General features: G+C 35.9%; 3 protein-coding genes across 3 annotated transcripts; 2 read left to right on the forward strand and 1 right to left on the reverse strand.

The window, feature by feature from the left end:
- The first annotated feature begins 1999 nt into the window (after nucleotides 1–1999).
- Nucleotides 2000–4334, forward strand: LOC132278284 (LOB domain-containing protein 30-like). The gene is made up of 2 exons (XM_059780084.1): nucleotides 2000–2491; nucleotides 3948–4334. Exons 1-2 carry the CDS (start codon nucleotides 2000–2002, stop codon nucleotides 4296–4298), a joined length of 843 nt encoding a protein of 280 aa, XP_059636067.1. The 3' UTR covers nucleotides 4299–4334.
- Nucleotides 4335–4885: 551 nt separating this feature from the next.
- On the reverse strand, nucleotides 4886–9577 carry LOC132276551 (pentatricopeptide repeat-containing protein At1g01970). Its single transcript, XM_059778014.1, has 3 exons — nucleotides 9394–9577; nucleotides 8402–8943; nucleotides 4886–6171 (listed from the first exon to the last, which is right to left on the reverse strand). The coding sequence occupies exons 2-3, from the start codon at nucleotides 8861–8863 to the stop codon at nucleotides 5392–5394; spliced, it is 1242 nt and encodes a 413-aa protein (XP_059633997.1). The 5' UTR covers nucleotides 8864–8943; nucleotides 9394–9577; the 3' UTR covers nucleotides 4886–5391.
- A 1962-nt stretch (nucleotides 9578–11539) lies between these two features.
- LOC132276552 (brefeldin A-inhibited guanine nucleotide-exchange protein 2-like) lies at nucleotides 11540–24064 on the forward strand. Its single transcript, XM_059778015.1, has 11 exons — nucleotides 11540–12997; nucleotides 13907–14224; nucleotides 14432–14774; nucleotides 14871–15293; nucleotides 15378–15670; nucleotides 16414–16687; nucleotides 18989–19494; nucleotides 19629–19950; nucleotides 20127–20508; nucleotides 20622–21307; nucleotides 23164–24064. The coding sequence occupies exons 1-11, from the start codon at nucleotides 11805–11807 to the stop codon at nucleotides 23779–23781; spliced, it is 5358 nt and encodes a 1785-aa protein (XP_059633998.1). The 5' UTR covers nucleotides 11540–11804; the 3' UTR covers nucleotides 23782–24064.
- The last annotated feature ends 992 nt before the right edge of the window (nucleotides 24065–25056 follow it).

Consider the following 25056-nt stretch of genomic DNA (forward strand, 5'->3'; position numbering starts at 1 on the left):
AAAATCAATGGCCCCGAAAGGAAAATAAAATCAATGGCCCCGAAAAGAAAACATTTCTTATTTTTTCCATCATCTGAACTTAACTAATGTCACAATTGTTAAATAAATGCCGTTTAAACACGAAATAATCAAATGTACACTAAAATTTTGTTTTGGTGCAATAGAAATTTTATGACATAAGTAACTGGTAACCATAAAGTTGTCAATATACGTGTCGACCAATCGTGGGATCAAAAAGACTACTTTTATTTTCAAGCAAATTAACGCGCGAGGTCGATAATGTAGTATCTCCTTCAATATTGAGTAATTATTTTTTATTCATAAAAAATGGTTAATAATTACTGAATATGATATTATGTTATCACTTATAAGTGAAAAATATATTACATTCCTTTGTTATTTGACACGTCTTCGGGCTGCTTGCATTGGACACGAATTGAACTGATGCAAATTATTAGAATCCGTCACTTGCCCTCAAAAAATAATAATAATAAATAATATAATAAAAATAAAAATCTATTTAACTAAATCATACTAATTAGAAAGTAAAAGAAAGTACAGTGAATGAAAAAAGATTTTAATATATATTTAATTAGCATGATCTCTTTCTGTTTAGTTAAAAATTATTCTATAGTTTGAAATGCATGAAACTTTCAACAAAAAAGAAGACATCGTAGACTTAAAAATTTTAAAAATATTAAAATTTTCTATGATATTTTTTTTAAAAAAAAATTTATGAAAAAGTTAAGTGATTGTGAAAAGTTTCTTTCTAACTAATTTTTTCTATTCCTACCATCAACACTCTCACAATGTTAAATAAAATAAAAAAAAATTATTTCTTTTATTTTCATGCAATTTTCATCTAACCAAACCAACCTTATTGTTTCTCATTTCATCTCCATTTATATTTTAAAAAATACTGTCAGGAAAACTTTCAAAATAATTTCTCTCCAACGATAGTGTCCCTTTACAATATTGTTATTTATTTATTTAACATGTGAGTGGAAACACATATATTTTTATTATTTTTGAAAACCAAAAATTGTGTAGTTCAATAACATGACTATATTTTTTTGTCAATATTATAATAAAATAATATAAGTAAATAAATAAAAAGTAAAAGGCAACAGCATGTGGCCCGGCCTATCTTGTTAGGGTGAGGTACCAATATAACTTTTTTGGCTTATGATTTTCTTTACTTTCCCATCCATCTCTCATTTTTACCCCTATGATTTTCTTTAGTTACCTATCCTATCCTTCTATCATTTTTAAAAAAAATTTAATTAATTAATTTTATTTTATAATAATAATTATTATATATATATATATAGATATATATTTTGATTGGGCAATGGATAGAGAGTTAAAAGTTAGTGGGGGTTAGGGAGAATAGATATTCGCTACGGTGCACCATGCATTGAGCTAATATGAGTTGTACATGCATAACACGTGCGGGCACGAACACATCACGAATGACTCCGATTAGCCCGTGCATGATGCACCGAGTGCACTAAATATTTTAATTTCTTTTATAAACCATCTCTACCCACCGTTAGGGGTATGGTAGGGGGCTCTGAAGGATCCACTCTTCATTGCTCGACATATCCAATTATTTTATGTGAGTAAAAAATGATATCAACATGACATCATTCATTAATCACATAAATTTAGTTAAATATATCGGACTCTTAAATCATGAATTATTACTATAATTTCTAACATCCTGGTGTCAAATAAACATTTCACGTTAAATATATAGTAATTTGTGGGCAATATATTAATTTTATGCCTTTGAAGCGCGGAACCGTTTTCCTGTTGCCATGTCCATAAATTAAGATGGAAAAGCAGTGCTTCCAAAAAAATATAATAATAAAAAAAATGAATGAATTGAATCTCTAGAGAGAGAAATAAAGACGAAGAGAAGAAAAGAAGTGCTTCCAAAACGCACATGCACGAGCTGAGAGGAAGTTAAATAGGAAGCAGGTGTCTTCCCGCATGGATGGCTTCGCGCAACCTGTATATGAAGTTTGCGTCATCTCGTGCTTCTAAACTCTTCTATGTCGTCTTTAAATCGTCCTCCAAACCAAACAAACCAAACTCAACAAACGATACCCACCCTTCACTCTCTCTAGACTCTCTCCTTCAAGACCCCTCCCTAGCCCTGAAAATGATGAATGCAAACAGTGGTATGAGTAGCGGCGCCAATGGCGGTGGCAGTGGTACAGGACCGTGCGGTGGCTGCAAGTACCTGAGGAAGAAGTGCTCGCCAGAATGTTTATTCGCGCCCTACTTCGACTCGGCGGAAGTAGGTGTGTCCCATTTCAGGGCGGTGCACAAGGTTTTCGGAACTAGCAACTTTGCCAAGCTTCTTGAGAAAATACCGGTCCAACGGCGGCTTATCGTGGTGGTCACCATGTGTTATGAGGCAGAGGCTAGGCTTCAGGAGCCTGTCTATGGCGCTGTAGCTAAAATGCTCTCTCTCCAAAGAGAGGTACAATATTACACACACATTTATATACACCCCACTACACATTCACACACATATATATTTATATATAATGCTACTACTGAGCTCTTGTGCTCTTATAATTTGACTCTTGGATTTGAGAGACTACATATATATGAGTGACAAATTTATAAGAATACTAATAAAAAAACACACGCGTGAACAATATTAGTACCACATGCATGCACATAGAACATGGATTAAACCATGCAATTTAATTAGTACCCAAATTGGTATATAAGGGTGCATATATCGGATCGGATCTAGATCCACTAGCTAGGTCTTGTTTGTTTGAATCAACTGGTCCTTTTAAGGTCACATTTGAGTGAACTTGAACGATTAATGAGTTCTCTCCTCTCTTTATATATAATATCATTTTTATTTCTCCGTATTAGTTATTATTATTATATATGAATATATTAGCGGACTAAGATGTGCTGCACCGAGGGAAACAGTTAGATCTTTTACTGAAATGATAAGTCACGAGTGAAAAGATAAGTGGTAAATTTAAGAATTGTTACAGAATCATTTTTTTTAAGAAATTATTTATATTGTTTACAAAATTAATTTTTAAATATATTTTGTTTTGGTATATCATTTTTATGAGTTTTGGAGGCATATAAGTTATGTTTATTTATAAAATTACTATTTTTGAGGTGTCATAGACAGGAATTTTTAATTCTTAGCCATTAAAAAATCCCTAAATCCGACAGGAAGATACGGGTTAGTACCTTATCATCTATTAATCAAAATGTTTAATCAATTTAAACTTTCAATTTAATTTGTATAGCATACCTAAAGTTTTTGGATTGACAACAGGATACCTTTTTTTAAAAAAAACACTGTGAGTTTCATTTCACACAAATTTGAAGGTTGAGAGGTCGAATTTCTTTGGAATCACTATAAGTAAGTTTTTTCTTAATAATTATCTACATAACTACAAATACTTAAAAGCTAAATATGAGTGCTCGAGATTAACAAGGAATGGTTGTTGCACAAGTCATCAATTTTAAATAATTTAAATGTATTCTATACAACCAGACACTGTTGAGAACATTTTATTAATTTTTCTACACAACCAGACAAGAGGTTGTGATAAAGTTATACATAGCCTTACGCAATACGTGCACGGTGCGCGCACACACAATTAAGTTGATTACAGGACAGATCAGAAGCGGAGGTTGGTGCTTTTTCTAACTACAGTATAAATTAACATTAATTGCATGGATGGAAGGTCGTCTCCAAATTGTCTTTGAAGATTGTGTGTGGATGCATATCTAATATACTTGCCCTTTTGTATTATGCTTGAGTATTGAATCGTTGCTTAATTTTTTTATTTTTTATTTACCATCAATTCAGTGCTTCCAAAGACAATGTTAATACTATTTTTATACCCAAAAATATGATTTTCTTATTATTTGTGTATTGACATTACATGCAGGTGTCGAATTTGAAAATGGAAATTTTAAACTTACAAGCCCGGCTGGAACTTTCATATATGCAGCCTCCACCACCACCTCAAACACCGCTTTCCCTATCGGAGGGCATACCATTAGGGTCACCCCCTCTTCCACCACCGCCACCTCAAACGCCGCCTTCCCTATCAGAGGACATACCATTAGGGTCCTCGATGTTCACTTCCTATGACCCCTCGTCCTTTTTCGAACCAATTGGGCAAAGTTCTGGGACAATTCCACCAGAAGATGATCCAATTAGGCCACCAACTTCCTCGGTTTTAGAAGCAATTGCGAGAGAGCTTCTAGGAGATGAAGAAACTGACCCAATGTACTAGGTACTTGTCCGGAGATCCATGATGGTTGGAGCCTGGTTTAAAAGTTCTGTTTTACTTAATTTTAGTGTGTGGTAATGCAAGTAGTAAGGCTTGTTGTGCTTGTTGTAGGATTAGAATCAAGTAGTGGTTTATGTATGTGTGTTTCATTATGCTGTGTTCTGTTTAAATTTGGAAGAAAGTTTGAACATTAAGTTTGTTAGTTTCTTTTAACAGTAGATGGATCTCCTTATCTGAATTTTCAGTTCTTCTGAGAAATCAGTTTTTCTTTTCTTTTTTTTTGAAAAAGTTCAAAATAGTTCAGTCATTTGAAACATGGTAGAGAAAACTGCGCATATATATACAGTGTGATTGTAAAAACGACATACGGAGTATTATAGGTAATTCAAAATAATACACCGTGTTTGTTAAGTCCACCTAAACAATTTTGAAGAATTCACCTATTCAAACATTTGAAAATTTTGACCTCACGTGATGTGACTGTAAAAAGGGTCCACTAGATGTGATTTTCCCTCCTATGTATCATCATGTGCGTGCGCATCTCCATGCACAAGTAACACAACTAACAAAAAGTGAATAGAGAATGCATATAGTATCAATGGTTCAGACTTCAGATTAATTAGAAAGTGGGTTAGAATTAAAAGCACAGGTTCCAGGTTCATTAATACACCACATACTCAGGACTGACTTCCATTTTCAGGTAATATTGATAATTTAGTACACCTCTGCTACTTTAGCTGCAGATTGAGCCTCACTTGCCGGAGTTTGAGAGAACACAAAAACGACAGTTGACACTCTTCCCTTGGTCTGGTGTCAAAAATGAGTTCCACAAGAGATGTGAATCGAAAAACATACCCAATCAGAAGCGCAACTGTCAGTGTATTGGTTTTATTCCCTCATCAATCCAACCGAAAAAAAAACGGTTGAAACATTCAAGGGGCCTTTACAGCCAAGAGTTCCAGGTGGAAAGACCCAAAAGTTAAGATCTGACGATATTCTTACATCTTCTTGGCAACTGATCGGAGTATAATTCAGAAGAGGAGACTCGGGCCGTTTACAAGGCAGACATGAAAATGTAACAGAGGTTGCTGGTGAACTAAAAAGCAGGAGCTACCTTGGAAGCATATTCTCTTATCACAAGCTCAACTTCTTTTACCACCCCCAACCTTCGAAACCACCTAGCCAGTATTTCTGACGCTTCTTTCCCAGGCATAATTCCATTTTTCTCCAAATATATCAAGAAGTCCAGTGCCTTGTTCAGCTTATCCTCCTTTTCATAAGCAGCCATAATTAGAGAAACACATTTATCATTAGGTTCAAGACCGGCCCTCATCATATTTTCGAATGCAATATAACCGTTGTGACTTTGACCTGCCACTACATAGGCATTTATGAGCAGTCCACACAGCTTGACGTCAGGAATGATGCCTGCAAATTGAATTGAATCGAATACCCTTTGAGCTCCTTCACTATCACCAATCATGGAGTATGCTCTCAGCAATGCTTTGTAAACTTCTCTTCCAGCATATATTTCTTGGGCTTCCATTTCTCTAAGTAAACTCTCTCCTTTGTCTGGCATTTCAGCTCTAATGTACGCCATGATCATTGAGCCATATGATCTTTTATCCAATGTTGGGCCAAGCAGCTTCATCTCTTCAAATGTTTCTTCAGCAAGCTTAAGATTCCCAGCCTTACTGTACATGTGAATTAGAGCAGTTAGGGTCACCTGATCAAATACGAAGCCTCTTTTCTTCATGGCCAAGAAGATACTTTCAGCATCTTGCAATCGATTTTGCTTCCCGTAACCATGAATTATCTTGGTATAGTCACGAACATTAGCTTCAAATGAGTCTTCCAGGAGTGCAAGTTCTGCCACCTAAAATAAATTAAGTGGGCAATATAATTCAGACATGAAGCTGAGGCTAACAATTTGAGACACTCCATCTGCATGCACATAATGATGTTAAAATAAATAAGCTACAAAAAGAATCCAGATTCATAATGTTGACATTCAATTAGATTTTGAAACATCGGGGATGACTAATGCGGCAATGCCCCCCTTTGTTTGCAGAGCTTAATTGAAATATGTACCCTAAAGAAAGGCTTCTAAAGAAATCTGTTGCAAGAGTCATTGCTTAATATAATTATAAAAGCTTGGCCTCTCAACTATGAAATCACAAAGTTAAATCTAGGGACAGCCAGTTTAGGGGAGTAAAGATGATGATTAGGCCTACACCAAGTCCATTCCTCCAAACACTGTAATTGATGGGACAACACTCTATAATGCTCTTGTACAAAAAGATACGGGCTCTAGGAAACCAGTTCAATAGTAATATGCTATCTTCCTGGAAGTTTCTCATTTTATCGAGGACAAATATTTACACCATTTGGTAAATTATGTCTCTCCTAACTTTGGACCATTAAGTGTTCTTTTTGGGTAAGTAACTTTGGACCGTTAAGTGTTATTTCCTACGACGCAACTTAACACCATTTATTTGGTTGGGTGGGGGAAAACGTCAAATGAAAAGTTGGCACCAAAAGAAAAGCAGTTAAAAACTGTTTTTGACGCCACAACCAAACACCAGATGGTAAAGTGGCATAAGATCTTGAAAATTAACGTGACTTTGACAGAATTTAAAAGCAAAATAGAAGTTCGAATAAAAGAAAAACACAAATGCTCAGATGAACTTGAAAAGAATAGTTGACAAGCCCAAATTTCCATCTATAATAGCTGAAATAATATAACAGTAATAATTCATTCCCAGTTGAAGGAAAAATTAAAAAAGCTGATGATCAGGGCATTAAATTCGATACTTGACAAATTGTATCTATGTACCCAATGAAGTGCTCGTTTTTTTTTTTGATAAGTACCCAATGAAGTGCTCGTAAGGATGGGAACAGAAGGGAGAAGGGGGGGGGGGTTGGGTTTGCTGTTTGCTTAGGAGAAATATTTAAGGCATACTACAAATGAAGATGAAAGCTAACTGCTCATTGGATTTACATTTTAATCACTTACACATGGAAATTAGAGGAATTCGTTATTCCAGATTACCACAATTTCCCTTGACACCGAAATGGAGCATTTTTGTTCATTTATCAGGAGAGAAAGACGTATACTCGGGAAAAGTAGTAGTATAGACAAAGAGACATCAAGTCAAAGTGAAAAGATGATGGTTCACCTCATTTCAACTAGGGCACGGTGAAACATGCAATGCACATTCATATGCATTCTCTCTGTGGCAGCTTATCCTTCTGAAAGGTCATATATAGAGTTTCTAACATTGAACTCTTGAATCTTAATATGAAGACGCTTACAGGTGTTACTGTATATGTGCTTCCACATATGAAAATAAGGATGGAGAATATGAAGATCTCAATGTTTAGGTTCATATGTTGTTGAGAAGGACTATATTAGCAGAATAATGATGCACTGTCACAAACCATAAATATTTCAGGAGCTAGAAACATTGTAATGTAGAAGCTAAACATTGTAATACAAAGAATTCCTCAACAATTTTTTTTAGTAGAAACAAGTACATTCTTTTGGAATTTCAGATGATTATGAAGGTTTCAGATGTGCCAATTGCAGATTAATAGCACCCCAACATATGAGGTGCAATGTTTTATGGTATATATTGGGAAATTTGCTGTGTTGCAGCTAGAACCCTCAAATCACAAAGACTGGAAGCAAAATTCTTCTTACAAATTGCATAACTAAGGTTCTGAAGCTTGAAGTTTTAAAATTTAAGTCACACAATTTAGCATACAATGTAGAGGCATAAAATTCAAAGCATATTGATTTAGATCTATAGCATGAACACAGAAAATCAATCATTTTACAACTGGACCAGCTTTCCAGCTTAGCAAGAAATTCATAAAATATCTTGTTTGAAATAATATAATATCTTCCAACTATCACTATTGAGGTTTAGCTTGAGCATTATCTGCTCCACCTTCCAATGAAATGGATGAGGTTTCAAGTCCCAATTGGGACAAAGTAAAGTGGGTGTGTCATTTACCTATAACAGAAACATAGTTTCTAATTATCAACATCCAGAAAAAGGAATCGACTAGGAAATTGCAATTGCAACTAACAAAATTAATACCTCAAAGAGCAACGGATGATTCAAATTGCTCAATTCTTTGAGAACCGAAAGCCAGTCAGCTCTCGTGGGCTTCATGATCTTCACCCACACAGCCAACAAATGGGACAGACTGGTTTTTTCCGGAGAGAAACAAATAATCTGTTTCATGAGGGCCTTGCATCGTTTGATCATCTTTGGTGGGAGTTGAGATATGGCCACTTTCTGGGCTTCTGATATGTCAGGACCAATGTTAACCCACTTAAACCTTGGTTTCTCTTCTTCTTTGTTTTCAATTTTTTCTATCTCCTGTACATTGGTAATAACTACCACCGGTCGAAAACGGGATTTAGGAAACCCAGAGGTTGTAGAATTTTGCAACAAAGATTTTCCCCATAAATGGCAGTGACGGGTTCTTGAAATTTCACAGCTTAATGCAAAATTTGGGTTTGAAATATATAGCACATTACAAGTTAATAAACCCATGAAACAGAGCAAAAATGCATCAAACAAAGACCATTGTACCTATAATTAAGGCAGTTTATGTTTGATGGAATTTTTTTTCCCTGGCAAAGAACAAAAAAATGTTGATTAATTTCTTTATAACTAAAATTATTTAAGAAAAACTATCTCCAAAAATTGTTCTCGCAACATAAATGAGACAATCCCTTACAAATAAAATAGAACCAATAAGATAATTGGAACGACACAGATAAAGGGCATTGGAAATTTGTGAAGAAATAAAGAGTTAGTGGACTTTAATTGCAGAAACAAATGCAGAAATTGAGTAAAACCCAACAAGTAAATATATACTTGTGTCGCACTTCTCGCATAAAGGACTTTTGAAGAAGGAATGCAAGTGCTTATTGGGTTTAGGGAGGAATTGGAATAATTTGCCAAGTTGTGAATATAAGAAACAATAACAAGAAAGCTACAGTTACCAAAAATAACAATGCAAATAATTTTACAACACCAAAATACAAAGGAATTCTAGATGAGTACAGAAGAAATCTTACTATCCTGAGCTTTAAGCGGTGAAATCCTATTATCTTGAGATTTAAACGGTTCGAATTCTGGGGGTGTCTGTGAGAGAGAGGGGAGAGAGATGAGGGTTGTAATTGTAAATTTTAGAGGGAGTAGCAGCAGCAGAGAACTATGTGGACAGAGGAGTAGAGAAGATAAAACCTGGTGAAACGTATGGACCCCCCACTAAACAAATAAAATATACCACCACCATCAGACATAGGTAGGTATGTGTAGACCCAAGTTTAAAAATTGCATGGGTTGGGCTAGTGCCGAAATTTGAGCCTGCATAAAAGAGTTGGGTTATAGTCGGGGGCCTGGCTTGACGAGATGCAAATATGATTTTAGAATTAGAGTGATTTAAGGACCAAATTTGACAGTCATCAAATCAATTTATGTTAATGGTAAGGATGACAAATTACGACACAATTTACCATCATGACACGGGATAAACGGGTTTAGATTGATCTTAAATGGGTTTGGGTTATAAACGGGTTGATACGATTAACCCGTTTACTTAATCGTGTTGGGTTAGGGTCAAGAGGTTCAACCCATGTAACTCGTTTATACCCGTTTAATTTAACATATCATAATCATGAATATGATCTATGTATTATATTACCTATTTAAACCCAATTATTATGGACAGTTAAGTCATTTCAACATTAACTTTACTATGCTTTATGATTTTTCTTCTTATTTTGAATATTTGGGTTAATTGTGACAAATTTTTTCTAGTATTTATTAGTTGATTGGATATTAAACTTCTTGTTTTGAGAAACAGGTCAAGTTAACCCATTTAATAAACATGTTAGGTTAGTGTTGAGGGTTCCTGATACGATTATTAAATGGATAGAGTTTGAGTTTACCTATTTAGTAGAACACATTTACATCGACATGACACGATTATGATCCACAAATATGAATTGTTACCCCTAGTTAGTGGGGTGGTGGCAGGAGCGGAACAAGTGTCTGCAACGGAACGTGCATATACTAAATTTATGTATTTTTATAGGTATATATGAAAAAATTCATATAATGCCCCCCTAAAATTATTATTTTTTAAAATTATCTCTTAAATTTTATATTTATTCTTTTTGTTACTCTTTAAATTCGTTTAATTTCCTTAAGAAAAAAGTCAAAATTTCCTTTTTTTAATCAAAGTCTATTTTTTTTTTTCTCTCATTTTTATTTCATTTTTAAAATTTTTGTTAATTATTTATATATCTTAAACGACTCATTAATTGATATATTATCTTGAGCAGTTTTTCTCCTTTGCGACTTGATTTTAAGAATTTATATTTATTATCATGTTTATTAATTATTATTATTTTTTTACAATGTACCCTCCTAAATTTAATTGCTGGCTCTACCCCTTGGTGGTGGGCTTCCACATTGAATTTGGTTACAATTGATTTCGGTTCTTAAATTGCTACTATTTTTTAATAAAATAAAGAAAAATGCTTTTTAAAGTAAAAAAATTGTAAAGAATTTTTAATTAGAATGTATGCAAAATATAAAGACCAATCAATAATATTGGTCGGTTCTTAAATTACTACTATTTTTTAATAAAATGAAAGAAAAATGCTTTTAAAGTAAAAAAAAAATTGTAAATAATTCCTTATCTTAATTAGTAATGTATGCAAAATATAAAGTAGTGAGGTGCTTTATATTTTTTTGTATTTTACATGAATGACTAATCAATAATATATGTCAAATAATTCTACTCAACTCTTGGTCTCTTTAATAACACCACTAGTAAACAAATACTTTGTATTAATCTTTGTTTAGACTCTAGAATGCAAACAGCTACAATAATCACCATTTTTTTTTGGTTTACTCCAAGCTTGAGTTCAAATTTAATTAGCAAACTGGACGAGCTTTTCAAATTGATTTCGAACCACTTATATTTAATTATTTTAAATTTAAGACACATGAAAACTCAGCTCCAGTCAATTGCATCTTAAATATCAAAAACCTAACTTGAATAGTTAGTTTAAACAACAAATTTTTTCATTTTCTTAACACAAGGAAATTGAAAACTTGAAGGTCAATTAAGTCAAATCAATCCCTACCATCAGCTAATGTACTGAAGGTTGCGTTACAACAAAGAAGATTTTAATATGAACAAAGCTACATTTACATGTGTGTGCAATTGTGTATATTACTGGTACATCCTTATTCTATTTGCTGTGCTCTGCAATTCAAAGATTTTAATATGAATAAATAATACTCTGCAAATTTTGTATGTCTAAACTTTGGACTTCCAAACAAGAGCAAATCCAACGCAAAACGCGATCTGGAGCTTCTCTCTTTCTACTCTCTCACTCTCTAATCAACATCTGACTTCACCGAAAACCAATCCATTTCCAGATCTGAACCCAATTTTCAACTCCCACCGGGAATGGCTTCTCCGGAAGCCCATTCCCGTCTCAATCAGATCCTAATCCCAACCCTAGAAAAGATAATCAAGAACGGTTCGTGGCGCAAACACTCCAAGCTTGTTCACCAGTGCAAAGCCGTTATCGAGCGAATCACTTCCCCAGAAAAGCCACCTCTCACTCCCACTTCACCGGACCAATCAGAGCCCGACACCTCATCCCTCCCCGGCGTCCTCCACGACGGCGGTGCCACCGAATTCTCCCTCGCCGAATCAGAGCTCATTCTCAGTCCCATCATCAACGCCTGTGGTTCCGGAAATCTCAAGATCGCCGAACCTGGTCTTGATTGTGTTCAGAAATTGATCGCTCATGGCCTCCTCCACGGCGAATCGGACCCCACCGGTGGCCCCGAGGCGAAGCTGCTGGCGAAACTGATCGAATCGGTGTGTAAGTGTAAAGATTTGGGCGACGAGGGGGTTGAATTGTTGGTTCTCAGGACGCTGTTATCGGCGGTGACGTCGGTGTCGCTGCGGATACACGGCGATTGTTTGTTGCAGATCGTGAGGACTTGTTATGATGTGTATCTGGAGAGCAAGAACGCGGTGAATCAGACGACGGCCAAGGCGTCGCTGATTCAGATGCTGGTGATTGTGTTTAGGAGGATGGAGGCGGACTCGTCCACTGTGCCGGTGCAGCCGATTGTGGTGGCGGAGCTGATGGAGCCGGCGGAGAAGGCGGACGCCGACGGGACGATGTTCGTTCAGGGGTTTATTACGAGGATTATGCAGGACATTGATGGGGTGTTGAATCCGGGAACGCCGAAGGGTTCAACCTCGGCGGGAGTGCATGATGGGGCGTTTGAGACCACTCCGACGGTGGAGTCGACGAATCCGGCAGATTTGTTGGATTCTACAGATAAGGATATGTTGGATGCGAAGTATTGGGAGATTAGTATGTATAAGACGGCATTGGAGGATCGAAAAGGCGAATTGGCAGACGGTGAGCTGGAGAGGGATGATGATTTGGAAGTTCAGATTGGGAACAAGTTGCGCAGGGATGCGTTTTTGGTGTTTCGAGCTCTTTGTAAGCTCTCGATGAAGACACCACCGAAGGAGGCATTGGCGGACCCACAGTTGATGCGGGGGAAGATTGTGGCCTTGGAGTTGCTCAAGATTTTGTTGGAAAATGCAGGGGCTATATTTAGGACTAGTGAAAGGTACTCATGTTTCTCTGTTATTGTGCTTCATATTACTGCATTGTGTTCAGTTCATTACTCAGGTGCACATTAGTTCCCTTATCTTCTTCAGTGAGTTGGGTTATTAAACTAAATGATGTCTTAAGTTATATTTCGTTTCACTATTTTGTAGAACTAAAACTGAATATATGGAGCCAAATATGGTGAAGAGTTGGATATTAGTGAGATTTTTTTGTAATAGAATAGAATGGAAAAAGAAAATTCATGGGGCCAACCTTATTCATATGGATTAAGGCAAGGATGATGATAATGATTTTGTTGTTGGTAATCAATTGATCATTGGACTTTTATGGACATTTCTTTCAGCGCAAGCCACTATATTCTATATTTGAAACCCTTAGCTCGGATTGCGATGAGTCCTGTTCATTTGATGCATCTGCTCCGTGAAAGTTTACCTGCAGTAGATTTTCTACTAAAGAATGCCCTAGTTGAATAACTGAACTTGATATTGTCTAACATGACCTGAGGCAATGCCTTTTTCATTTTCCCCCCTTATGGGAGCTTAAACATACCAATGGGTCAGTGGCTTAGCGGTATCGGCCTTTTACTTCCTAAAGGGAGGTCAGGGGTTCAAGTCTCCGAAGAAACATGTGTGGTTCAGCAGTCATGCATACTCTGACTAGTTATTTTCTTCTTGGTTTATGAGCAAACAGCTCTCACCATTTCGCTTGCCTGCAGTGTGTTGCATACTCTCTTTTGGTTAAGTTCTTACTTCAAAGTATTTCATTCTTTTATTTGCAATATTCTTGCTTCCCACATATAATCTGTAATGAAGCTTATGTGCTACTACTTAAATTTCTAGTAATTAAGTATCAAGATTTTTCACTCATGGTCTCCTGATGTATATATATTTTTGCGGTGTTGAAACAGATTTTTAGGTGCCATTAAGCAGTATTTGTGTCTCTCATTGTTGAAGAACAGTGCATCGACCCTTATGATTGTTTTCCAGCTTTCTTGCTCCATTTTTATTAGCCTGGTGTCAAGATTTAGAGCTGGATTGAAGGCAGAGATTGGTGTATTTTTTCCTATGATTGTTCTCAGGGTTTTGGAAAATGTTGCTCAACCTAATTTTCAGCAGAAGTTGATAGTGCTTCGTTTTCTTGAGAAACTCTGCGTTGATTCACAGATATTGGTAGATATATTTATTAACTATGATTGTGATGTCAATTCATCAAACATATTTGAGAGGTATTTGTTCAATGCTTCATGTTTAAATTCTGTTTTTGATTCAATTATGCGAAAACATTGACAATAGAAGAATTTTCCAATTTCGTAGAACAGGTCATTGAACATTGACACGTTTTCTTTGTTTAAAAGATAGAGCATCTTAGACTGAGTTTGTTTTGGACAATTGATAAGTGTGTGCTCCTATCCTTTCATCTATATCCTTACCAGAATGGTCAATGGACTTCTTAAAACTGCTCAAGGTGTACCTCCTGGTGCTATCACTTCATTGCTGCCACAGCAGGATGCAACCATGAAACTTGAAGCCATGAAGTGTTTAGTGGCTGTTTTGAAATCAATGGGGGACTGGATGAACAAACAGTTGCGCATTCCAGATCCTCATTCTACCAAGAAATCTGAAGCAGCTGAAAACCCTGAACCTGGAAATCTTCCAATGGCTAACGGGAATGGGGATGAGCCTGTTGAAGGATCAGACTCTCATTCTGAAGCCTCCAGTGAAGTTTCTGGTGTTTTGGCAATTGAGCAGCGCCGGGCCTACAAGCTTGAACTTCAGGTAAATAACCATAACATGCTTCAATGGAAGCAGTTCTCTTTTCAATATATTTCATCTGGCAATTTCCACTTGGATCTAATGTAAAATTCATGGCAGGAAGGTATATCTCTTTTTAACCGGAAACCCAAAAAAGGTATTGAATTCTTGATAAATGCAAATAAGGTGGGGAGCTCACCGGAAGAGATTGCTGCTTTCCTCAAAAATGCATCTGGTTTGAACAAGACTCTGATTGGTGACTATTTAGGGGAAAGGGAGGAGTTGCCACTGAAAGTGATGCATGCATATGTGGATTCCTTCGACTTTCGCAGTATGGAGTTTGATGAGGCAATCAGAGCCTTTCTACAGGGTTTTAGGTTGCCTGGTGAGGCGCAAAAGATTGACCGTGTCATGGAAAAGTTTGCTGAACGTTACTGCAAATGTAATCCCAAGGCATTCACTAGTGCAGACACTGCCTACGTCCTTGCTTACTCCGTTATATTACTCAACACTGATGCTCATAATCCTATGGTTAAGAACAAGGTATGTTCATAATGGATTTAAATTGTTTAACAGAGAATTTTGATGAAGTTATGTTTATTCTGCTTTTGTCGTCAAATTATGCAGATGTCGGCTGATGATTTTATAAGAAATAATCGTGGTATAGATGATGGAAAAGATTTACCTGAGGAGTATTTGAGATCATTGTTTGAACGAATATCAAGAAATGAGATTAAAATGAAAGGAGGTGATTTGGATCTTCAACAGAAGCAGTCTGTAAACTCAAACAAAATTTTAGGCTTGGACAGTATATTAAACATTGTGGTCCGTAAACGATGGGAAGAAAAGCATATGGAAAGCAGCGATGATCTCATCAGACACATGCAAGAACAATTTAAAGAAAAAGCTCGCAAAACTGAGTAAGATCATATTTGTTTCCTTGTTCTAAATGAATGATTGTGATACCTGCCGTTGGTTGCCGTTAAAAACTTGTATGCTTTGCAAGGCATATAATTGAACTAAGCTTATCCCAAATACTCAAGGTTACGAATCTTATACTCCATCAAAATTTGGAGCCATATAATGTTTTATGCTAAGTCAACTCATCAAAATTAATAATAATAATAGCTGTTTTATGCCAAGTCATTAACCTCTTGTTATTTTCTCTCCCCTATGTCTTCACCAGAGCCATATCACTTAACCTCTAGTTATTTAATCTCTCCTTTGTCTTCAGCTGAGCCATATCAATTCTTACTACTATTATCATTTCAATTTCTTATGCATTACAAAAGGATAGTTATTTCATGATTTTGGATAATCATATCAATTTTTTTCCCTATGGTTCTTTCTTGAAAACAAGAGGGATTTGGTTCAAGTTGAGGACACTTTAGGGTAAGACCATAAGAGAAAGGCCAAAAAGACAATGAGATGAGGCTGTAAAAGTAGATATGATTGCCAAAGATTTAGTGGAAGATATCACTCTAAATAGGGATGGATTGTGAAATAGGGTTCATATAGCTGAACCGAGTAGGAGGGTGGGTGTTGAGTTTTTCTTTCTTTTCCCTCTTCTTTCTCATTCATTGTTGATTTGGTATTTCATCATCTAAAACTGATAATCATTTAGATCTTATTGTTGATGTCTACTTGCTTTGGCAATTTCTAGGTCAGTTTATTATGCAGCAACAGATGTCATGATCCTTAGATTCATGATTGAAGTATGCTGGGCTCCTATGTTGGCTGCCTTCAGTGTTCCTCTTGATCAAAGTGATGATGAAGTAGTAATAGCCCAGTGCCTTGAAGGCTTCCGTTATGCTATTCATGTTACTGCAGTAATGTCTATGAAGACTCATAGAGATGCTTTTGTGACTTCACTAGCAAAGTTCACTTCCCTCCACTCACCTGCCGATATCAAACAGAAAAATGTAGATGCCATCAAGGTTCGTTTTTTATTTCCTCCTCATCTGTAATCTTGGCAACAAGGAGCTTAAATGTTTTGGTTAGTGAGAGAGATATTACTGGTGCTTCTGTGGTGTTAATGAACAAATTATGTTTTATGTTGATTATTTTTTTGGGGATAAGATCTCTTGCATTTGATGGTAGTAGGTTACTAATATATATTTTTTTTTTCATATTTATTTAATGTTCAGAAGAAAAATGCTCCATTAGTGCCTGCTTTTTTTTTTTAGTTGATCTCTGTAATATATTAAGAAAACAATTATATTGTGGAGAGCAAAAGTATGCACGATAAGCATGGGGCATCCTTGATGGAACAAGGAAGCAAGAAACATTAAGAAAACCCCTAGACAAACTTTTTAGTTGATGTTGTCTATTAAAACGTTCAATAGTTCTGGGCTTTTATTGACCAAGAAGTCAGCCTCTGCATTTGGTGAAGGATTCTCTAAACTATCACTCTAGAGAAAGACAAAAGTTACCTCGTATGACCATGAAGCCATGGACCTAATTTACTGCCTTCAGTCCATAATCCCTCTGACATGCATACTTTTCAACTTCATAGAATGGCTTTCTTGATGGTCTTCTAAAAGAGCTAAAGTCTCAGTTTGATAGCCTAAAAAAGGATGCAGTAAGCTTACGTTTAATAAACATATGTTTGCTTGGACCACAGCATAAAAACGTTGCTTGTTTCTTCAGGTTATCAAAAAGCAATCCTAAACTAGCTAGATACTAAATTTAAGTGTTTTAATTTATTAAAAAAGTTATCAATTTTTAAGAAATATTAAATTCTTGAATCAATACTATTACCAAAAGAAAATGAGCGGCTTTTCCAATTTATGATCGCTCTCAATGATTCATAATGATTTCAAAGCTAACGCAAAGTTACCACAAAGAGAGCAAAGAAAATGGTTTGTTTCCCCGTGTTCTACTCTTTGCTGAAGTAAATGGACAGTTGTTGTGTTGGCTGTTAGAATCAATGATCATTTAATGATTCATCTTAAAACTTTGGTTGGCAAAGAACTTGCAGAAGGTCCTCTTTTCTGTAGTTAGCAAAATCCTTTGACAAGGCATAGCAATGGGTTTAGAGCAAATAAATTTATTTATTAATAAATAAGCATCTCATTGAAAATGTTAGAAAGGTTGCAACCCATTTAGACATTACATACACTAAAACCAAGTAACTTATAATAAGTGTTGGCAATTCTTGACACAACTTGAATCCAACTTGAAAGTAGAGGGTGTGGATTAACCTTTATCAGGTTTGGATTATTTACAGTTTAACATGGCTGACGCATAGACCTTTACCAAACACCAAAAAAGTAAAAATAAAGAAAATATTTTACCTGAAAAAGGAAAATATTTTTTGAAGAAAATATTTTACATCGAAACAAACGGAGCCTAATTCTATATCTACATAACTTTAAAACCAATGCAGAAAAGTAACAGGTAAAAGACATTAGATAATAGACCATGCTTGCTCTATAATCAATGATGTTACTTGAATCAATAGCTTGATTATGAATTTTTTTTTGGTAATCACAAATACAGGACAATATTTTCGTAGTTTGTGTGCTTGTGGAATGTACAGGGGTAATTTAATGTGCGAATAATTAATATGGTAAGTGGAATAATGCCTGTTTCTATGCTTAAGTTTTCTGTTATTTGTACTCTTTTTTTCCTGGGTTTCAGGGAGAGATTATAGATTTACGGAGGAAATTATTGTTTTTTTGGCCTCTCTTAAGGTCTAAGGTGCCCTTTAGCCTTATGTTTTGTATCTTTGGTTTCCGCTCCCCTTTTTGAGCGTTTTTAATAAATTCTTACTTATCAAAAAAAAAATATGGTAAGTGGAATAATGTGCCCAGACATTAAGAACCAAGAAAGGATCACTTCCATATGGTCTGCTCACTATAGACTGTGTATCATCATCATCCTTGCCTTTATCCCATACAAATGGGGTCAGCAGCCTGGATTCTCTTTTCCACTCTTTTCTATCATAGGCCATATCTCCTATTAGATGTAATTTTTTATAATCATTTCTTATCATGTCATTCCATGTTAATTTAGGTTGGCTTCTTTGTCTCTTCCTTCTATGCAAATCAATCTTCCTCTCCTCACGGGTGCATCTATAGGTCACTATAAACTGTGTAATCGGTATTAACAACGTAAATACTACCTTTGGTATTTAAATGGACTACAATGTATAATTTCTATAAAGTCTTCAATCTAAGCAATTGACCATTTGCTTGTGGATCTGGCATTATGACCTGGCATTCTTTATTCAACAGGCAATAGTTACAATTGCAGATGAAGATGGAAATTACTTACAGGAAGCTTGGGAGCATATTTTGACATGTGTATCTCGGTTTGAGCATTTGCATCTCCTGGGAGAGGGCGCTCCTCCAGATGCTACTTTCTTTGCATCTCCTCAGAATGATTTAGAAAAATCGAAACAAACCAAGTCAAATGTCCTTCCTGTTCTGAAAAAGAAGGGACAAGGGAAGATTCAGTATGCAGCTGCTGCTGTGAGAAGGGGTTCATATGATAGTGCTGGTATTGGTGTCAATGCTTCTGGGGTACTTACATCTGAACAGATGAACAACTTAGTCTCTAACTTGAATATGTTGGAACAAGTTGGAAGCTCAGAAATGAGTCGCATATTCACATGGAGTCAAAAATTAAACAGTGAGGCAATAATCGACTTTGTCAAGGCTCTCTGCAAGGTCTCTATGGAAGAGCTGCGGTCTACATCTGATCCACGGGTTTTCAGCCTCATGAAGATAGTTGAGATTGCGTACAAATCATCCTTACTTTATCTTGTTACTCCTTTGAGCATTCCTTACCGATTATTTCATGTTGTTGTTGGTATGCAGATGCTGCTTTCAAACAATTGCAAAAATTTATATTTGATTTCTCTCTTTTGAACAGGCACTATAACATGAACCGTATCAGGCTTGTGTGGTCAAGCATATGGCATGTACTCTCTGACTTTTTTGTGACAATTGGATGTTCTGAAAACCTTTCAATTGCAATTTTCGCAATGGATTCTTTGCGCCAATTATCAATGAAATTCTTAGAGAGGGAAGAATTGGCTAATTATAATTTCCAGAATGAGTTTATGAAGCCTTTTGTAATTGTTATGCGTAAGAGTAATGCCGTTGAGATCAGAGAACTAATCGTCAGATGTGTCGCTCAAATGGTCTTATCTCGTGTTAATAATGTCAAGTCAGGATGGAAGAGCATGTTCATGGTACTAAAATCTGTCTAATCTCTATATTTTTTTTTTTTTTTTTTTCCTTCTCATGTCAATATGATGGATTGAAACCATGTTCATGGTTTTAGTGTATCATATCATTTATCAATTAAATTCAGTTGATCTTCATGCTAAGCACATTGTTGATGTTTTTGTCTGCAAACATTTTCCAGGTCTTCACAACTGCAGCTTATGATGACCACAAAAACATTGTACTCTTGGCCTTTGAAATAATTGAAAAAATTGTTCGAGATTATTTCCCATATATTACAGAGACTGAAACCACCACCTTCACTGATTTCGTGAATTGTCTGATCGCATTCACTAATACTAGATTCAACAAAGACACTAGTCTCAATGCAATTGCTTTCCTTCGATTCTGTGCTGTGAAGCTTGCTGAAGGTGATTTAGGCTTCTCCTCAAGGAATAAGGACAAAGAAGCTTCTGGAAAGATCTCTACGTCTTCACCTCAAGAAGCAAAAGATAAAAAGCATGACAACCTGGAGTTGGCAGAGAAGGAAGATCATCTCTATTTTTGGTTTCCGTTGTTGGCTGGTAAGAAGAATTCAAGCTTGTTTATATTTTCGGAATGTTATGTATGGCTTCTTTTTTAAACTCGGATATACTTTTTATGTTATTTTATAATGCCTTGTCTTTTCCTTGTCCAGGACTATCTGAACTTAGCTTTGACCCAAGGCCTGAAATCAGAAAGAGTGCCCTGCAAGTGCTCTTTGATACTTTACGCAACCATGGCCATCTTTTCTCTCTACCTTTGTGGGAGAGAGTCTTTGAATCTGTCCTATTTCCATTATTTGACTATGTCCGGCATGCTATTGATCCTTCGGGTGGAGAGTCGCCTGGGCAGGGAACTGGTAGTGATATGGGTGAACTTGATCAAGACTCATGGCTCTATGAAACATGCACATTAGCCCTCCAACTAGTTGTAGATCTTTTTGTTAAGTTTTACAGTACTGTAAATCCTCTGTTGGGGAAAGTCTTGATGCTATTGGTAAGTTTTATCAAGCGTCCTCACCAAAGCCTCGCTGGTATTGGTATTGCTGCATTTGTCCGAATGATGAGCAATGCTGGAGAATTTTTTTCTGATAGTAAGTGGCTGGAAGTAGTTATATCCCTCAAAGAAGCAGCTAACACGACACTTCCTGATTTCTCCTATATTTTAAATGGAGATAATATGGTTAGAAGCCATGAGGAGACTTTAACTAGCGAGAATGATGGAGAGGTTTCTGCATCTGGGATGGACGATGATGATTCAGAGAGTTTAAGGGGACACAATCTCTATGCTGCTATTTCTGATGCTAAGTGCCGAGCTGCTGTTCAACTTTTATTGATTCAGGTAGACACTTTTATATCTTTGGTTTTAGATATTCTGAAGTATCTTGATGTGCAACCATATATAGGAATTTGTTCAATGATAAGGTTGACATGGTTTGTGTCGGCATTATTAAATTATATGCTTTTAGATTTCCACTCACAAAGTCACTGTGTATGTATAATAAAGCCATTCATTTATGGAAGTAAGTCTATAATGTCAAGTTTAGTAAGAGAACTCTTATCATATTGAGAGGCTTGAAAGTAACTACAGATTAACTATTCTTCTTGAGAAAGGATCTTCTGCGGAAGCAGTTGATCACTTAAATAGATTTGACTGGAGGGGGAAGTATCCTTCTGATGTGGGAAAAACAAGTGGTTTGTAGGATTGATATCACAATAGTGTTTCCCTCGGTCTCTTCCCTGTCCTATAATGTTGAGGATGGTTTGCAGTCGGATTTTGGAGCATGTTTTAGTGCAGGATCTAGTGGGAAGGCGTTACGGGAGGATTAGTTGGTGTCGGGCGGATGGGCACAACCATGGTGTATTGGAGCTGCAGTGTTCTCAGATAGCTATGGGGGTGTGAGGACACCTCTTCATTTTGAGGCTTTTGAAGTCATGGATTTTGAGAGTTCTGCAGCAGAATGACCAACTTGATTCTCTTTTGTGAAACAAACATCGGCGCGGGGGTGGGGGGGGTGTGGTGAGGTGGAGTTCCAATTCTAAAGCAAATCAAACACATAATCAAATTTAAATAAACAAGTATAGAGATCATTTTGACGTTAAAAAACAAATGGGAGAAGTCATGGGACAGTAACACCAACGCCTCTAGCCTAGTGGCACTTCCTCACCTTTTAAAGTAGAAGGTCGAGGGTTCAATTCCCTATAGGGGCAAAGTGGGTGCATGAATTTCTTAACAATACATAGATGTTTATTATGTGAGATGTTTATATAAGAGTGTCACACCTTAATTCTAATCAGGAAAGATGATAGAAGTTTGAGATAAGTTAGAAACCAATTGTGACAGACTTCGGAAACTAGAATTCTTATTTCTTTTGATATGCTGTCGTAGATTACTATGCTCAACTTCATTTTCTGCCTGCATGTTAGTGTTTATATATGACTACTGATGCTCAACTCCCTTTTAAAGTTGAATACCAATGTTCAATTTTGTATACTGGTGTTAAACATGCTGTTTCAGTAGAAAGCACTCAAAACTTGATTAACTTTTTTCCGTCCCACCATTTCAAAAACATTTTAACAACTTTTGAAACTATTTTTCAAAATCTACTCAATTTACGTTTTCCCAAGTGATGATTGAGTCACTCTTGAACTTCAAAAACAATCTTCATCCGCGTATTCAACCAAAAATAGGACACAAATGGGCAGAAAAAATACCTGTCTGGTTCAGTTTATCTGTGAACATTTTTCAGGAACTTAGTATATGGAAAAAGTTGAGGCTTTTCTTGTCTTTTTTTTTTTTAACCTAGCTTTCAGATCATGTTTTACATTGGCTTTAGAATAATGCAATATTGCTTATAATAATCGTTCTTAGTATGTAAATGTAGGGTGTATTATTGTCCAAATAACTTCTTAATGGAGAGTGGGATACACTTTTAATTATTAAAGGATAATCATCTTGCTGAAACATATTTGTATTGTGTTCTTTGCCTCTAAAATGTGTGCATGTGAAACACAGAACCTATAAAAAAGGAGTAATGGAAAAAATAAAAGTTATTAGAAGCAAACATCTTGTCAGGAAAATTAGAGAAAATTTACGACATTAAATCTTAGTTTTAATGCATACTCCAGTGTGATTTATGCTACCACTTCAGCTTTTCAAAAGATTGGAAATGAGCTTTTTCTTATTAAATTTGGCAGGCGGTGATGGATATCTACAACATGTACAGAGCTCAACTTTCAGTGAAAAACACCTTAGTCCTCTTTGATGCTGTTCATGCTGTGGCATTTCATGCTCATGAGATAAATAGTAATTCTACTCTTCGCGTAAAGCTACAAGAGCTTGGCACCATGACTCAAATGCAGGACCCTCCATTGTTACGCCTTGAGAACGAGTCTTATCAAATTTGCCTCACATTTTTACAGAATCTCACACTGGATAGGCCTCCAAGTTATGAAGAGACCAAAGTGGAGTCTTACCTTGTTGACCTTTGTCAGGAGGTGCTACAATTCTATATTGAAATTTCATGCGCCGGACACGGACACACTTCCGAGTCATCTCTTGGTGGGCAGGCCCATTGGCTAATTCCTTTAGGTTCTGGGAAACGAAGAGAGTTGGCTGCACGTGCACCTCTTATTGTGACAACTCTCGAGGCTTTATGTGCTTTAGAAGGTCTGTCACTCAAAAGGAACTTGGCTCGCTTCTTCCCCCTACTATCGAGCTTGGTAAGTTGTGAGCACGGGTCAAGTGAGGTTCAGGTGGCACTCAGTGAGATGCTCAGCTCATCCGTTGGTCCCATTTTACTTCGATCGTGTTGATCTTGGCAATCGCTGACCTCACAGTTTTAGATGTACGATATTTTTATCCAGGTTTTGCATTTTCCATTTTCTTCTTCACTTTTATAGAATAATATAGTCTGATAATGTATAACAAGTTAGCCTTGTTTTTCTTTTAATTTTTTTAGAAAAATCCATAGATGGTGGTAGGAATTTTGATGTTGTATGTCAATTTGGTGTTTGTTTTCGTGAGTGAGTTTCAAAACAATAACTTTATGTACAGAGAACAGATCATTTAAGCATTAAAATCAGTTTTTTTTTTTTTTTTTTTTTTTTTTTTTGAACTCTCTGTGGGTTGTGCAGTACACTTTTGCAGGTGGTGGGCTATCAGAATGTCAAAATTCAATTTCCATGTCTTGGACTATGGTCTCCAAACAAGGATGATGTTTTTTCACGTAATTAGTGTTGATGATAAGACGGTCCCAATAGTTTAATGATTGATGAAGGGATAAGCTTTATATCATGTCCCACTCTTATTAATGGCTACTTTATTGGGTGAATATGATTTATGTATTACTGTCTTCTAGAAAAACATTTATACTTGGTAAATGGATTATTATATGTATAAACTTGGACATCACTCACTGTTCGTTGCTGTTCTAGGGTTTGATAAAGTGCTCCATTTTTTTATCATTGTTTATGTTTTGTTGGTTATATTTGCCTATCTCGGTTGAAGTGATTTTTGACCCACCCGTTTTATCCTTTTATTTTATTTATGATAAAATGGCATTTTTGTATCCTGTCTTTATTCCCTAATACACTATTAAATAGCCGTTAACTTTGTGGTAATATGCGGCATGTGAGTTTGGGAATTGTTACGTTGCCACCGGTGTTTATATATTTGTGTATATATATATGTACATGATTATTTTACATTAAAAAATATGAGAAAAGAGATAAACTTATAGATAAGTTTGAAGAAAGAATTAGGTCCATCTCGTTTTCGCATGTACGAAAAAAATAAATAAAAGAAGGGTAATGGCGTAAGTGTTCTGAGTGGGACGTATGTATGTACAAGAAGAAAGGTAATATGGGTAATGTGGTCCAGGCAGCCGTTTTTAATTTTGTTTAAACGCTGATTTTTTATTTTTTTTGGAGCTTTGTTTTATTTTTATTTTTTTCTCACTGAATAATAGAAAAGGTAATGTGGGTCATGTGGTCCTGGCAGCCTATCTATTTCTTTTTTTTTTTTTTTTTTGTCTGTTAGACGCTGATTTTTTATTTTATTTTTTTTCTCACTGAATAATAGAAAATGTT

Source organism: Cornus florida, unplaced genomic scaffold, assembly GCF_030987335.1.
Source record: "Cornus florida cultivar Cherokee Brave unplaced genomic scaffold, ASM3098733v1 CherokeeBrave_3.0.0_Hap2_Chr10, whole genome shotgun sequence".
NCBI lineage: Eukaryota > Viridiplantae > Streptophyta > Magnoliopsida > Cornales > Cornaceae > Cornus > Cornus florida.

Bases quoted from the DNA above. Each gene is read 5' to 3' on its own strand.
- LOC132278284 (XM_059780084.1), top strand. From the start codon at position 2,000: ATGGCTTCGCGCAACCTGTATATGAAGTTTGCGTCATCTCGTGCTTCT. The intron at 2,492-3,947 runs GTACAATATTAC...CATTACATGCAG, and splicing joins TGCTCTCTCTCCAAAGAGAG to GTGTCGAATTTGAAAATGGA.
- LOC132276551 (XM_059778014.1), bottom strand. From the start codon at position 8,863: ATGGGTTTATTAACTTGTAATGTGCTATATATTTCAAACCCAAATTTT. The intron at 6,172-8,401 runs GTATTAATTTTG...AATTTATTTTAG, and splicing joins ATCATCCGTTGCTCTTTGAG to GTGGCAGAACTTGCACTCCT.
- LOC132276552 (XM_059778015.1), top strand. From the start codon at position 11,805: ATGGCTTCTCCGGAAGCCCATTCCCGTCTCAATCAGATCCTAATCCCA. The intron at 14,225-14,431 runs GTATTTGTTCAA...TATCCTTACCAG, and splicing joins TCATCAAACATATTTGAGAG to AATGGTCAATGGACTTCTTA. The intron at 15,671-16,413 runs GTAAGATCATAT...GGCAATTTCTAG, and splicing joins GAAAAAGCTCGCAAAACTGA to GTCAGTTTATTATGCAGCAA.